General features: G+C 54.5%; 1 protein-coding gene across 1 annotated transcript; it reads right to left on the minus strand.

Annotated features, from left to right (window-relative positions):
• Positions 1 to 879: 879 nt before the first annotated feature.
• On the minus strand, positions 880 to 15,793 carry RNF214 (ring finger protein 214). The gene is made up of 15 exons (XM_060251267.1): positions 15,702 to 15,793; positions 13,184 to 13,673; positions 11,048 to 11,107; positions 10,121 to 10,261; positions 7,373 to 7,512; positions 5,296 to 5,364; positions 4,725 to 4,821; positions 4,522 to 4,610; positions 4,087 to 4,177; positions 3,871 to 3,969; positions 3,407 to 3,744; positions 2,641 to 2,788; positions 2,220 to 2,327; positions 2,003 to 2,098; positions 880 to 1,120 (listed from the first exon to the last, which is right to left on the minus strand). The coding sequence occupies exons 1-15, from the start codon at positions 15,788 to 15,790 to the stop codon at positions 1,055 to 1,057; spliced, it is 2,121 nt and encodes a 706-aa protein (XP_060107250.1). The 5' UTR covers positions 15,791 to 15,793; the 3' UTR covers positions 880 to 1,054.
• Between the last annotated feature and the right edge of the window lie 623 nt (positions 15,794 to 16,416).

The following is a 16,416-nucleotide window of genomic DNA, read 5'->3' on the forward strand; positions in this document are numbered from 1 at the left end:
GTATTGTTGGGGCTGGAGGGGTGATGTGGTGTGGGAGGGGGTGCACCTTAGGGGCTGCGTGCTGGACGCGGTTCTCCCACCCTGTTCCTGGTGACTGGGGTGGTTGCTGCTTAAGAACTGCAGCTCTCTCGAGCCCACCTCACACCTTTCAGAAACCTGCATTTACCCTTTCCGCTCTCTTCCACCAACCCCCATCCCGTCTTGCACTTCTCAAGCAGGGCCCACGCAGCTGGCATCACCTTCTCGCTGTGGAGGTGGCAGCTGCCCTCCTCTGGATATCGTGGCTGCCATGGCAGGGGCACCAGCAGGGCTGCAGACCCACCCATGACAGCAGCCCTGATATGTCCAGAGAAGGGCTGTCTTTGGCCAACCCCAACATCCCAGGCTGCCTGGGGACTCTTTTACCGAAAGCTGAACCAGGAGCGCTTAAAAACTGGGCTGCCTGCACCTCCCAAAGCAGGTAATGAAGTTGCAGACCCCTCCCCCTTTTAGGAGGAAGGAGGCCAAAAAGAGAGCTGAACGGTGTGAGCAAACTGCCCCAAGCACCAGCCACTGAGGCCGGCAAAGAGGCCCCCCCCACCCCAGCAGACCCTGCTTTGGCCAGCTGCTCCAAGGAGGGGGCGAGGGGGGTGTCCCAGCTTGTGGGGGGAGGGACAGGACGGGAGCTGAAAGGGGTGACCCAGGGCAAGGGCCAGCCCTTCGGAACTGGTCTTCTCTCCCCTTCCTGTCTGCTCTGTGTGAGTCGTGAACTTTCAACGGAGTAAAAATTGTTGCCTTCAGAGAGAGAGGCCTCTTGGCTACCTTATTTCGGGGGGGGGGGCACAGGGGGAGCAGCGCAGCACCCTGGAGGAAACCAGAGGCACAAATCCAAGACTCCGGCATAATATACACACTTTAATTCTGAACTAGTCTGTATATGGACCTCCTATACACACATTCCCTATAGAATAAAAATGTACATGTGTATACATGGCTGTATAAATATAGAGTTGTAGAAATGCGGGGAGCCCCTCGCGGCAGCAAGTCCCGCCACCGTCGTGTCTCCATCGTGGGGTCATTTCAGGGTCGGGCAGAAAGGACAGGCAGCGTTCGCATTGGTCTGGGCCCAGAACTTAATGCACTGAAAGAAGAACAGTGTTTCTTTAAAATACATTTCTGTCCTGCTTTTCTCCTTGTCAATGGAACTTGTAGCAGCTTATAAAACTGGTTTTAGTTCAGTCCAGAGAACTGCAATCCAACGCCCACCACTGACCTCCTCTCAGGAAACCCCACTGGGGAAAAAGCTCCTGGGGCTTTCCTCCTAACCTCAGGGAGACCGTTTTGTAAAACCCAGAAGCCGACATGGAGAAAGGCTGAAACCATTTTCACTGCCCCTCCCCAAAAGGGTGATGGGGGGCGGCTGCCATTTCTCTTGTGCAGACTACTTATTTCAGAAATTGCCATGTTGCCTCCAGAATCTTGTTAGAGTTGGCTGGCGAGCAAAAAAGACCACCCTGAACAAGCCAGCAATGTCAGAGGAGCATAAAAAGCCCCACAAGACAGACAGCAGACCATGCTGGAGCCCAGCTGAAGCAGTAGCGTGTTGGCCTAATGCCAGGGAGGTCTCACAAAGGCAGACATTCTGCAGGTGAGAAGCCCTCTCCCCTTGTCACCCACCTCCCTGCGGTTTGGAGAGGCAGTCCTTAATCGGCAGGCTGGATTGTGTGAGAGGAGACAGTCCTTCAAGGACCCCGCCCCCCGCCATTTAGGCCTTTGAAAAGGAAGAATCAGAACTGTGCCCAGAAATAAAGGGTCAGTCAGTGCAGATAGTTTTGACCACAGATGCAACCCATTTGTCCAGTTGCCTGGCTGGAGCCTTTTGGACCCGCTGGCATGTTCTGGATTCCTTGAACCCTCGCCCAGTCCAGCCCTCCCAAAGGCAGGCCCCCCCCACCCCCAGCAGCACAGGGGACTCCCTGATCCCAGCTGCCACAGGAAGCCGCCACCTCCCACTGGCTCTCACCTCCTTGTGCAGCACATGGGAACAGGCCATGGGGTGAAGGTCGCTGGGCTGAACCAGCTTCTGGCACATCAGACAAAGTTTGCAGGCCATGGGAGCCTGAGCGGTAGGGAGAGAACAGTCAGAAGGGCACAGCAGAGAAGCTCTAGGGAGCCGCTTGCGCCCAGAAACTCAGGTGCAGCCTGCCGGCCTTCCCAGGGGCAGGGCAAGTTCTGCTCACCTGGGTGGGTGTCCCAGCATAGGGCACCTGTGCAGGTGGCAGAAACATCGGGCTGCTGATCTGAGGCAGAGGACCGGGGAACATGGAGGAGCGGATTCGACCTGGAGGCTGCAGCAGAGAAGAACAAATGGGTGGGGGTGGCGTTAGCATCCCTCCCCAGCCACCTCATGGGGCTGGCACAGTCTCAGCCAGTGTTCCCTCTAAGCTGCAGGGTCTTGTGAGCAAAAACTCCACTTTGTGAGCTTTTGGTATAAAAGTTGTGAGCTCCTGCATAAATTATTGTGCTCTGGGGTCATCTCTTCTGAACTAAGACAAAAACGTGTGAGCTGGAGGCTAAAAATCTATGAGCCGGCTCACACTCAGCTCAGAGGGAACACTGGTCTCAACTGCCCCCCTCCCCTCCTGCCCCGTGCCAGCCTACCTGCGCGCCAACGGCTGCCACAGTGGCCACCCTGTCCTGCTGTTCGGCCAGCCTGGCTGCCACCAGCTGGTTCAGCTCTTCCATGGTGAGCCCTGCCAGGGTACGCCGAGCTGCTTTGATCTGCTGCAGGGTGGCCGTCAGCTGGGCCCTGAGGAGAGAAGCAGCTGAAGCCCCTCCAGAGCTGGAGGAGGGACTTCCCTGGGGAGGAGGCCTGGGGGGCAGGCATTCAAGAGCAGGGCCCAGTTGCCCCAACGGCCCTTCTGGCAAGGACAGCAGCCAAACTAAAGCCCACCCCCCACACAAAACAACCAACCCTACCAGTGCTGCAGGCTCTGCGTTCCTGCAAAGAGCTCCACTGCCAGTTCAGGGCCTCTGGTTTTATTGGCTTCATATATTTATGCACCCCCAAAGGGGCTGGCATCATTTCTCTCCCCTCCATTTTATCCCCAGAACAATTCTATGGGAGAGGCGGGGGGGGGGGGGGGGCTCAAGGGCACCCAACAATCTTCCACAGCACAAGTGGGGATTTGAACCTGGGTCTCAGAGAGCCAAGCCCAACACTCTTAAGAACCACAGCACAGTGTGAGCCCCACAGGAAGCCTGCTGCCGGGCTGGCCGTGGAGGTCTTCCCTCAAGGAACAGCAGCCGGCCTTCAGGGGCAAACTCCGTACCCCGCCCCCACACACTCCAGCACTTGAGAAGGGGGGGGGGAGATGCCCCCCCCCATGGCAAAGAGGCCCTGGGCTACAGCGGAGGGAGCACTCACTTGTTACACTGGGGGAAGCGGGTCAGGAGCTTCTCCAGGATCTTGTCCAGCTTGTCCACTGGGGGGGGCCTGTGGAATTCCACGGCTGCTTTGACCCCGCCCAGGCCTGGGGGAGGGGCCGGGCGGGGGCTGCCCAGAGCGGAGAGGGCGGGGCTGCTGCGGCCCTGAGAGGCGGGCAGGGGAGGGGAGGGCTGGCTGGGCAGCAGAGGGAAGGAGAGCACGCGGGGGTCTGCGCTGGGCATGACCATGGGCAGGGGGACTGGCCCCAGGGGGAAGGGCAGTCGGGGGGCCAGCGAGGAGGAGGAGCTGGGCAGGAAGGCCGGCAGCAAGAAGTCTGTCTGGGAGAAAGAAGAGGAAAGGCTGTTATCTGGCTGTCCCCGCAGGGAGGCCCCAGGCATGGCCCGAGGGCAGCCGCTCAGAAGAGGCTCCACGCAGTGCTCCTGGCGGGGAAGGGGGGGAATCACCTCCAGCGGGGGTGGCGGCAGGGGGGGCGTGGGGATCTGGGGGAGGCTGCTCAGCTTGGCTCCATTCCGCACCAGCTGGATGTGCTCATTGAACCGGTCCTGGAAGAGAGGAGTCAAAAGGAAAGGTCCCCTTCGGTGGGCAAGGAGGCCTCTTCCTGTGCTGCTCCCGCCCAAGCCACAGTGCCCCCCCACCCCCTCCTCGCTCCCACCACTCACCCGCACGCTCTCCTTGGTCACCCGTATGGTCTTCAGCCTCTTCTCCCACTCCTGCTTGGCCTGGAGGCTCTCCCGGGTGGTGGGGGCCGATCTGCTCGGGCAACAGAGTCACTTTGGGGAGCTGCTAAGCCCAGGGGGGTGGCACGTGCCCTCCAGGCTCTGGGGGAGGCAGGGCATCCAGCCCAGGGATAGAGGCAAGGCACGGCTTGGCCCCTGATCAGAGGAAGACTCCCCCTGCTGGGCCAGCCCCGCAGCCGACGCCAAGGACCCTGAAGAGGAGCTAGCCTGGGGACAGGCTGGCCATGAGAGAGGCCCCCTCCCCTCCGGGGACTGGGCATTCTGCACACGGGCATGAGCAGAGGAGAGAGGCAGCTCGGCGGCCCAACAGCAGGGTGAAAGGTGCGAGTGGCAGAACCCCCTGCAGACACCACTCACTTGAGGTAGGTGAGGTGCAGCTCAGCTTCTTTCTCGGCCTCTTCCAGCTTCAGCACCAGCAGCTCCTTGCGGCTCTCCAGGGACAGGATCTGGCCGGAAGAGAGCTGGGCTGCTCAGCACAGAGAAGTCGCCTGGGGTTGCCACTCAGGCTCCACCCCCTGCGGCCCCTCCTTCCCTCGCCCAGCCAGCAGGCACAGGCCTACCTCTGCTTTCCAAGCCCGCTCCGTCTCCTCCAGGATGGACTGGTTGATTTCGCTGTGCTGGCTCTTCAGCTTGTCCAGTTCCATCTCCCAGACCTCCCTAAGAAGCAAACAAGCAGCTCTGCTTTAGGAGGGCGAAGGCAGCACTGCCAGACGGGAGACATTCTGCACCGTCCAGAAAAGGGGGCAGGGGAGAGACAAAGGTTTGCTGAATGATGCAAGCAGCCCCGTCCCCCTCCTCAGAGCACATGGCAGGAGCTCCCCTCTTTGGACACCCTTTGCGGGGGGGGGGGGGGAGGTGGTTCTCGCAAGTGTCCCCAACTCTGACAGAACAAGCAGAAGCTGACGATGGCGTCACAACCACCATGTGAGGGCAGCCCGTGCCGAGAACGCACTCTGCGATGGAGGCTGCCAGTCTGAAGCACGGGAGGTCTTGGTGTTGTGTACAGCAGCGTGACCTTGCTTAGGTGGTCTACGCTGCCACCAGGGGGAGAAACACCCCCCCACACCCAACAGGGAGGGGGACGGAGGAGCAGGAGCCCGATGGGACACCTCCCTGCACTGGCAGCCTTACTTCTCCTCGGACTGCTCAGCAATGAGCGAAACGATCTTGTTCTCCTTCTCCTCTTGCTCCTTCAGCAACCTGCACACCGGCCAGCCGGGGAGGGGGAGGGGGGAAGAGAGGCCAAGTTAACAACTTCCAACCATCACTGCCCAGACAAGGCCCTGAGGCCACTTTCCAGTCCCTGCTGCCCACACAGCCAAGGCTGCTGCTCCTCAGGCTGGGGAGGGGAGGTCAAGAACGCCATGGACCAGAAACTTCAGCACCCCCCACCCCCTGCATGGACACAACATGGCTGCTTGGCATAGCGAATTATTATTATTACATTAAGCTTATATCCCGCCCTCTCCGCAAGCGGACTCAGGGCGGCTCACAACATTACATTACTACCATTAAAACCAATAAAACATATAAAACGTAATTGCATATTAAATTATTTAAAACCATTTCATGGTGCTGTATTAATACAATATAGGCGGTTCTGAAAATTTGGTGGTGACCACCAGGACTCTACATGGTGCTCTATATGGTGTCCAGGGGCAGGATGTTCAGTCCTGCAAGACTTCCTGTGCAACAAGTGCCAAGAGCAGCAGTCGCCTTATAAGAACATAAGAGAAGCCATGTTGGATCAGGCCAACGGCCCATCAAGTCCAACACTCTGTGTCACACAGTGGCAAAAAATTTTATATACACACATACACTGTGGCTAATAGCCACTGATGGACCTGTGCTCCATATTTTTATCTAAACCCCTCTTGAAGGTGGCTATACTTGTGGCCGCCGCCACCTCCTGTGGCAGTGAATTCCACATGTTAATCACCCTTTGGGTGAAGAAGTACTTCCTTTTATCCGTTTTAACCTTTCTGCTCAGCAATTTCATCGAATGCCCACGAGTTCTTGTATTGTGAGAAAGGGAGAAAAGTACTTCTCTACTTTCTCCATCCCATGCATTATCTTGTAAACCTCTATCATGTCACCTCACAGTCGACGTTTCTCCAAGCTAAAGAGTCCCAAGCGTTTCAACCTTTCTTCATAGGGAAAGTGCTCCAGCCCTTTAATCATTCTAGTTGCCCTTCTCTGGACTTTCTCCAATGCTATAATATCCTTTTTGAGGTGCGGCGACCAGAACTGCACACAGTACTCCAAATGAGACCGCACCATCGATTTATACAGGGGCATTATGATACTGGCTGATTTGTTTTCAATCCCCTTCCTAATAATTCCCAGCATGGCGTTGGCCTTTTTTATTGCAGATGCACACTGTCTTGACATTTTCAGTGAGTTATCTACCACGACCCCAAGATCTCTCTCTTGGTCAGTCTCTGCTAGTTCACACCCCATCAACTTGTATTTGTAGCTGGGATTCTTGGCCCAATGTGCATTACTTTGCACTTGGCCACATTGAACCGCATCTGCCACGTTGACGCCCACTCACCCAGCCTCAACAGATCCCTTTGGAGTTCCTCACAATCCTCTCTGGTTCTCACCACCCTGAACAATTTAGTGTCATCCGCAAACTTGGCCACTTCACTGCTCACTCCCAACTCTAAATCATTTATGAACAAGTTAAAGAACATGGGACCCAGTACCGAGCCCTGCGGCACCCCACTGCTTACCGTCCTCCACTGCGAAGACTGCCCATTTATACTGACTCTCTGCTTCCTATTACTAAGCCAGTTTTTGATCCACAAGAGGACCTGTCCTTTTACTCCATGACTCTCAAGTTTTCTAAGGAGCCTTTGATGAGGAACTTTATCAAAAGCTTTCTGGAAGTCAAGGTAAACAACATCTATCGGGTCTCCTTTGTCCACATGTTTGTTCACCCCCTCAAAGAATGTAACAGGTTAGTGAGGCAAGATCTTCCCTTGCAGAACCCATGCTGAGTCTTCCTCAATAACCCGTGTTCATCAATGTGCCTACTCATTCTGTCCTTGATAATGGTTTCTACCAACTTTCCCGGTATTGAAGTCAGGCCTCGGAGGGCCTCGGAGGCCAAAGGAAGCTGCTCAGCAAAAGCAGGTCTGTCCCCCGCCCCCTGCCCCACGGCCCCAGCCTTTGTTGGGGTTTGGCAGCCAGTTCATGGACGTACCTCCTGCCTTTCTCACAGAGCTTCTCGATTTCAGCCTTCAGGTCCTGTTCCTTCTGCAAAAACTCCTTTTTCTCCTTTTCCATCTTCTTCTTGGTCTCTTCCCGTTTCACAGTCACATCCTGAATGGCCTTCAGGATCTCCTAGAGGAGCAGGGAGACGTGCTTAATTCCGTTTTTGTAAGCAGCTTTCCAACAGCCCTGTGAGGTAGACCTGGGTTACTGTCCCATGCTTAGGTGGGGCAGGTGAGGTACCAAAGAGGAAAGAATGGTTCGCCTGTACATGCCTAAGCAATTTGGTGCAGAGACGACACTTGAACTGGTGAGACGCCTGGGACTGTTTTCTTAGCCACTACATTAGACCAAGAAGAGTGCTGCAGACAAAATGACCCCGCCCCCTGGAGCCTCCAATAGGCTCCACTCCCCCAAAAGATGGGAAACAATCACAGCCCCAAATTTAGCCCAGGAATGACTGCCTTTTATTCCAGGGACGAAAAGGGTTAGACCATAAGATCCGAGTCTTCCCTTTTTCCATGAGAAAAAGGAGGACTCTTTGCTTTCTCCATAACAGGCGGATCTTCTGTCGAGAAAAGTCTGTCTTTAAGAACTTGTTGTTGTTTCAATTGACTGAATCACCCCCATCCTGGCCTAAGCCGGGCTCTGGGCGAGGCACAGCAAGTAAAAACAGCATATAGATGGACACAGTGCAATTATAAAACACAGACTTCTAAAACCCCGATGACATCTGGGCAATTTTGTTCTTCATCCAGAATACTGGAGCATCCCGGAGGGGGAGGGAGGAAAAAGCTTCAGGGCGACAGGAAAGGAAGGTGCCGCCATCACGGTCCTCAGTTAAAAGCCTGGCGGGACATCTCTGCCTTACAGGCTGCGCAGAGTTGCATGAGATCTCACAGGGCCCAGATGTCGTCAGGCAGAGAGCCCCACCAGGTCAGAGCCAGAGCTGAGAAAGCTCTGGCCCTTGAGGAGGACAGACGGACCTCTTTGGGGCCAGGGACCACCAGCAGGTTGCTGCCAGCAGAGCGTAATGCTCTACCAGGGACATAGCAGAGGAGACGGTCCCACAGATACGTTGGTCAAGGCCTTGAAGGTCAAAACCAGAACCTTGGATCTGACTCGGACCTCAACCGGAAGCCAGTGCAGCTGGTGCAGCGCTGGTTGTATATGTGCCATCCGTGGAATTCCCACTCGGACCTGTGCCACCATTCGGGACCCGTTGGGAGTTTCCAGGTCAGTCTCGGGGTAGGCCAGCATACAGTGAGGTACAGCAATCTAGTCTGGAGGTGACTGTCACATGGGTCACTGTGGCTCGGTCCACATGGGACAGGAGGGGAGCCAATTGCCGAGCTTGACGAAGATGAACAGGAAGGGAGGCATCCAATGTCACGCCCAAGCTCTTGACAGATGCCGCTGGTGCTAAAGGTGCCCCATCAAGGGCCGGTAGTCTGTGCTCCAGCCCCGTTCTTCCCAGCCACAGGACCTCCGTCTTTCATGGGTTCAGCTTCAGCCTGCTCTTTCTTCGCCAGCCCACCACGCCCTGAAAGCCCTTGGCCAGATCTTGCAGGATGCTGCCCAGTTGGTCATCCGAAAACAGATATAGCTGGGCGTCATCCGCATATTGATGCCACCCAAGGCCGACATTTCATGCCAGCTGGGCAAGGGGGCGCATGTAGATGTTAAACAGCATCGGGGAGAGGAGTGCCCCTTGAAGAACCCCATAAGAACATAAGAGAAGCCATGTTAGATCAGGCCAATGGCCCATCCAGTCCAACACTCTGTGTCACATAAGAGAAGCCACGTTGGATCAGGCCAATGGCCCATCCAGTCCAACACTCTGTGTCACTTAAGAACATAAGAGAAGCCATGTTGGATCAGGCCAATGGCCCATCCAGTCCAACACTCTGTGTCACACAGTGGCCAAAAAAAATTATATATATACACATATACACACTGTGGCTAATAGCCACTGATAGACCTCTGCTCCATATTTTTATCTAACCCCCTCTTGAAGCTGGCTATGCTTGTGGCCGCCACCACCTCCTGTGGCAGTGAATTCCACATGTTAATCACCCTTTGGGTGAAGAAGTACTTCCTTTTATCCATTCTACCTGACTGCTCAGCAATTACATTGAATGCCCACGTGTTCTCGTATTGTGAGAAAGGGAGAAAAGTACCTCTTTCTCTACTTTCTCCATCCCATGCATTATCTTGTAAACCTCTATCATGTCACACCGAAGTCGATGTTTCTCCAAGCTAAAGAGCCCCAAGCGTTTCAACCCCACATACAAGGAGGTGCCTAGTGGACATCTCCTCACCCTGGACCACCCTTTGACCCCGACCGTGGAGAAAGGAGCATCAATGGCCCAGGCTAGCCTGGTCTCATCAGATTTCAGAAGCTCAGCAGGGTCAGCCCGTTAGTCCTTGGATGGGAGACCTCCGAGGAAGCCCAGGGTTGCTGCGCAGAGGCAGGCAATGGCCAACCGCCTCTCAGTGTCTCTTGTCTTGCCAAATAATACTTCTTTTAAACGTGTCTCTCTGAGCCAAATATTAATATGGAAATGCAAGATTCCAGAACTCAGCCAAGGGGCAACAAGGCTGTCTTTCAGTTCCTCCAAGAGCCTGTGGAGCGGAGCAAGTCCTTCCGTCCCCTTGTGCCAAAGTTTCCCTCCTGACCCCTGAGAAAGCCCCGCAGTCCCTTGGCTGAGCAGCGGGAAGGAAGTGCTGCCTGCGGTACCTGGTGATTCTTCATCTCTTCCTCCCGGCGCTGCTGGAGATGCTTGAGCTGCACCTGGAGCTGATTCTCCACCTGCCTCTGCTTGTCCAGCACCTCCTGGTAGCGCTCCTTCAGCGAAGCCCTCTCGGACATCATCTTATCCTGCCAGATCCCCAAAAGAGGTGAGGTCAGCCCCCAATGATGCTAAGAGTCAGATAATGAAGGTGGGAGGGGAGGGAACACTCGGACCAGCAGGACTCCTTCTCTAGTGTTGCCGGGGCAAGTGGTCCAAGCCACAAGAACTCACATCGCCTCCAAACTCAGACATGGAGAAAGCCAGTCACTGGTCTCCCAGGTCTCTTGGACCTGCATCCTTCCTGACAGCCATCAAGCTCTTTCTGAGATGGGCAGAGGCCCAAGGACAGACACCAGGAGGACCACACCCAGACATGGAACCACCAGGAATGGGCAGGGCACATCTGGGCTCTGTGCACATATACTTGGGGGAGGAGTTCTTGTCCTGGGGGCCTCTCCCTACAGCCCACAACAGCCGCTGCACTGCACGGGTGAGTCCTGCACCATGGGGCACAGATGCCCCTGCCCCTCTGCCTCTCCAATGCTTTGGGCTCCCCAACATCACTCTAGAAAGTGGGTGTCCACTCCTCAGACAACTGAAGCATCTTGTCTTCAACAGGAAATACGACATCATGAATTATTGGCCAGCTGGAAACTGTCCTAAACTGATACCCTTCTGTCTCCTGCTCTGCACCAGGGGTTTTAAAATCTGCTTTAATATATTGCTTTTATTGATTTTAATGACTTAAGTGTTGATTCAAGAGAGGGGCCACAAGGATACCCTGCTTCCATCAGCCCCCCCTTCCCCCCCTCAGCCCTGCAGTGACTGACAGATGTCTGTTGACTCTAGTGAAGACAGCTGAGCTCACTCACCAGGTCCTTCTCAATATCCTGGTCTGTGTTCACTTCCAGGTCAGCTGTCTTGAAGTCAGTCTGCAAAGGAAAAAGAGAATTCTGCCTGTCACAGACATCAAGAGACTTGGCCGCTATTCTTCACATGGAGGCAGCTTTCCTTTCATGGAGGCTTCGGTCAGGACAGCCCAGGGGTCTGGGAGAGCCCCCACCTTCCAGCTCCCTCGGCTACCAGAGCGAACACAAACAGAAATGCCAGGTCAGCCAAGGGTTTGAAGGGCTCCAAGACTCAAGATGAAGCTCCTGCAGCTAGATGGGGGCAGCCCAAGAGTGGCTTCTCCATTGCGCCCCAGCACTTCAGATCTCCTTTCTCAGGGGGACACGGCTGCCTCCCAACAGTGGTGTCTTGCACTAGCAGGTGGAGACTTCCTTGCTTTATCTAGCCTACCCCAATAAGAGTTATCTGTCCTCTTCCTAATACTGTTCCTGGTTTTAATTTGATTTTTTGTATTTTAAATAGTTTAAATGTTGCAATTTGTAAATGTTTACCCTCTGGGAGCTTTGATTGGGTGAAACAAAAAGATAAAAATGTTTTAAATAAAATAAGACAAAAGAAATCCCTGCTCAGGATCATAGAATTATAGAATCAGAAACTCAAAGAGTTGGAAGGGACCTCCAGGGTCATCTAGTTTGACCCCCTGCACAATGCAGGAAACTCACAAACTCCTCCCCACCCCACATTCCGCCCCCCCCAGTGCCCCATGCAGGCTCCATGCCCAGAAGGTGGCAAAAAAAAAAAGAAATATCCAAGATCCCTAGCAAAACTGGACTGGAGAAAACTGTTGTCTGACCCCAAAGTGGTGATGGGTGTATAAGAAGCACCATGAGAACTCAGCACTGATGCGACCCTTCCTGCCCTCCCTCTCATGATCTGCCTAATTCACAGACTCAGCTTTGCTGTCAGGTGGCCATCTCCAAAGGAGGAGAACCCACAACCTCCTGAGGAAGCCTGTTCCATTGAGGAACTGTTCTGTCAAGAAGCTCTTCCTAACGTTTAGTTGAAAACGCTTTTGATTTAATTTCAGCCCATTAGTTCTGGTCCGACCTTCTGGGGCAGCAGAAAACAACTCTGCACCACCTTCTAGATGACAGCCCTTCAAGTACTTGAAGATGGTGATCATATCACTTCTCAGTCATCTCCTCTCCAGGCCAAACATGCCCAGCTCCTTCAGCCTTTCCTCATAGGACTCAGTCTCCAGATCCCTCACCATCTTTGCTGTCCTCCTCTGGAGGGCTTGTTCCAGCTTGTCTAAATCCCAAAACTGAACACTATGCTGTAGGTGGGTTCTAACCAGAGCAGAGTAAAGCAATACCATCACTTTGCGTGATCTGGATACTATACCTCTGTTGATACAGCCCAAAACTGCATTTGCCTTTTTAGCTACCGCATCACACTGCTGTCTCATATTCAGCATATGGTTCACTAAGACCCCTAGATCCTTCTTGTACATACTACTGCCAAGACAAGTCTCCCCCCCTCCTATAATTATGCAGTGGATTTTCCCTATCTAAATGTAAAACTTTACACTGATCCCCATTAAAATTCATTTTTTAGCCCAGTTTTCCAGCCTGTCGAGATAATTCTGGTTCCTGACTTGTCTTCTACCGTATTTGTGACGTGTTCCCTCTCAGCTGAGTTAGTGTGAGCTAGCTCACAGTTTTTTAGCCTCTGGCTCACCCATTTGTATCTTAGCTCAGGAAAAATGGCCCCAGAGCAAACTAATTTATGCAGTAGCTCACGATTTTAATGCCAGTAGCTCACAAAGTAGAATTTTTGCTTACAAGACTCCACAGCTTAGAGGGAGCACTGTATGCAACCCCTTCCAATTTAGTATCATCTGCAAAGTTAATTGGTATTCCATCTATTTAATAGGTATAATAGGCAAATTTAATAGGTATTCCATTTAATAGGCATTCCATCTATTCCTTCGTCCAAATAATTTATAAAGATATTAAACAGGTCCCAGCGCAGATCCTTGAGGCATTCCAGTAAGAGGCACTCCAATAAGACTCCACCCCTGCAGCTGCAGGTAAGCACTTCCACAAGCCCTGCTTCACCACCACAACTTCTGCCCTCCTCCCAAGCACGCCCCAGACCTGGACTGCGATATTTTGCAAGGACTTCAGGGACGAGCCTTCCTGATCAGGGCTTTCCGCCAAGGGAGCGTCTTCCACATCCAGGCACCCGTTCTGCCGCCTGTCGTGCTGCAAGATCAAAGATCCCAGCTCAGCCTCACAGCAAACGAGGACGGCGCTGGCCTGGTCCGGGGACTGGTCCACTTGTGGGTGCAGTGGGGTCATCTGGAGCCTGCTCTCTCCCACCGCATGGTCCAAGTCGGGCAAAGAGAACTCCTCACTTAAGGGACAGGCCCCAGGCGGGGGGAGCTCCTCCACAGGAGCAGACAAAGGTTCTTCAGGGGTCTCTTGTGCCTGGGGAGCTGGCAGGCTGGAATCACTCTCTGGCAACCCGGAATCCCTTTGGACTGTCTCCAAGTGATCCTCTTCCCAGGTCTCACAGACTGCAGGATGGGGGTAGACAGCAGCCAGCAGCAGGCAATTGTCATGGGGATTGGAAAGGTCACTTGTGCTAAAAGGGAGGAAAAGAAAGAGACCAATGAAGCTTCAGTGCAAGCTCCACCTGTACACAGAGGACAAAACCACGACTGCCTCTCGGCATCTGTATGAAATGCAAGCAAACAAGCACTGCGATATACTAACACATTTGGTGAAACTTTCATCAAGAATCTTCAGATCTATTGTACACATTATAAAAAAGTACAATTCTATAATGTTACAAAGAAAACTCCATCCAAGGAGCACTCAGATATAGGCACATTTTGTCAAAAGTCTTCCTCAAGAAAGTTTTCCTATTTCCTTCAAAGTTATCAGCCTCTTGTTACAATTCAGTGTTGCTATTGGGAGCCAGCCTTAACCACGTCTCTAAACAGATGCAAACACCTTCTGAATTTGGCTGGCAAAATACTCTCTGCAACCTCTTTATCACTTTGGAATAAACCATGATAATTATAACAAGATACAACACAAAGCTGAATGGAAGTGAACGATTTTATATTTATTTTAGGAGCAAGCCAGTTCTGAACCTCTTCTCTAACCAGATGCAAAACTCTTTTGCTGGCAAAATACTCTATATGTTGTATTTATGTTAGGATTTACTGCAGATGTTGCCAGGTACGGCACACATCAGCAGATATTCCTCAAAGTCCTCCATCCAGGCTCTCATACTTTGGCTGTGGATCTGGTATGGGGGAGGGAGCTCATTTTCAGCCTGGAAAGTTCCACGGATACTGCACAGTGATTGGCTGAGGTCAGGAAGTTATGGCCTGCAGTATTCCATCAATATGGTTAGCGAGAAGAAGTGTTATCCTTTCCTTCCCCCTCCCCTTAGCTACCAGGAAGATACATGTATTATGCTTCAGGACTTTTGCTTTGGGGGCCAACTGTACGATGTTAGGACCCCAGTAAAGGGCAGCTGGTGCATTGTGCTGCCACTGAACTGTATGCTTTGGTATACTGTCCCCTGCATTTCTTCAATACAGCCCTCTTTTGCTTTATTATGTGTGGGCTTACATAGCACTGCATCAACGGGCCAACCTGGGGAGGGAGCGGGGAGAAGGGTAGTTGAAGCTATGACAGGGGCTGAGGTGCATAAAGCCAAATCATGGTGGAGGAGGGAGTCCAGCTGGGGATTTGCCACCTGTGCACACTCACTCAAAAAACAAAAGGCTGCATCAAACCCACAAAAACATCCCTTTTCTTCCTGGCTCCTCAGCTCCAAAGGGCAGGCAGCCTCACCAACTGTGAGGAGTTCACCGAGAGGATCAACTCACAGGTGGGCAGAGGCAACCAAATTCTCTCTGTTGAATATCTGGCAACTTTCTGACAAAGTCCTCCACCAAAGGCTCCTGAGTGAACTAGGGGGCCAGGAAATGAGAGCTCTTCTTGTGCATTAACAGCTGGCTGAAGAGCAAGAATCAGAGGACAGGAGCAAATGGACAGTTTCCCAGATGGATGGGAGGGAGGATGCTGTTGGGTCCTGCGAAGATCTGCATTAGGACCGGTGCACAAGAGGTGTTATGGCAGGAAGTCTGTAGAAGATGCCAAATAATTCAGAGTGGCAGACCACCCAGCAGGCTGCAATGCTCTCAAAGGGCCCCTTCCACATGGACAAAGAAGAGTTAAGTGATGCTGCAGCCCTGCGGAACTGGGGGAAGGGAAGGGAAGGAGTGGGCAGACTAAGTGGCAAAGCTGAGCCCCTTCTGGCTGCCCAAGTGACTGAGTGTAACAGGAGGCAAGGTCTGGGGACACCCAGCAAGCCCGCTCCATCTCTATCAAGGCACCAGGCAGTGCCCATCTCGCTTTCAGCCAGCAGCCCTGCCCCAAATCCCCAGGAACACCAGCCGGCTCAGCGCTGAGGACCCCGGGGAATCGTCTTCGCCACAGCGGCTGCCCACCCACGCCCCTGGCTGCGGAAGAGGGGGCAGCAGCAGCAGCTTCTGTGGCCGGGCGGGGGGGGGTCGCGGGCTCCTGCAGGCCTCCCCCTCCCCTCCCCCCCCGCCCTGTGCCGGGAGCACTTCGCGGAGCAAGGTGTGCCTACCTGCCAGGCAAGGCGGGCGTCCCTGTGGCCGGGTGTGAGTCGGGCGGGGCGGCCGAGAGGCTGGTGCCGCCCTCCTCCTGGGTCGCCATCCTCGCTGGTCCCTGCAAGCAACGGGGCCGAAGGTCAGAAGACCCGGGGGGGAGAGGGACCCCCGGCAGCCCCTTCCCCGGAGGGCAGGCCCCCCCCCCTCCCCCGCCCGGGAGCATGTGCAGAGCGCCCTCCCCTCCCCTCCCCTCCCCCCCCCCTCACCTGGGCCGCGGGGCTCCTCCTCCTCCGCTGGTGGGCCGGGCGGGCTCGGGGCCGCCGGATGTGACGCGCCACGCAGGCCCCAGCCCCGCCCCTTCCGCCGCCGCCCCTTCCTGCCGCCGCCGCCGCCGGAGCCCCGCGCCGCCCATGCCCGCCCCGGAGCGGTGGGTGCCCCCCGCCCCCCCCCCCTCAGGATCCCCGAGCAGGACTCGCACCCAAGCCCCTCCCCAGCTCCCCCGAGGAGAGGAAGGAAGAACTCCCCCCTGCTGCCCCAGGGAGAATTCGCACCCAAGCCCCCTCCCGCCCTCTCCCCCAAACTGTCCCACCCAGAGGAGAGTGCACAGAGCAGAGGAAGAACTCCCCCCTGCTAAAACCCCCCAGGCCCAGACTGCCCAAGGGAGAATTTGCACCCAAGCCCCCTCCCACCCTCTCCCTCAAGCAGTCCTCAGGCCCCAGGCCAGCTGGCAGG

Source organism: Heteronotia binoei, chromosome 12 (assembly GCF_032191835.1).
Source record: "Heteronotia binoei isolate CCM8104 ecotype False Entrance Well chromosome 12, APGP_CSIRO_Hbin_v1, whole genome shotgun sequence".
NCBI classification, from domain to species: Eukaryota; Metazoa; Chordata; class Lepidosauria; order Squamata; family Gekkonidae; genus Heteronotia; species Heteronotia binoei.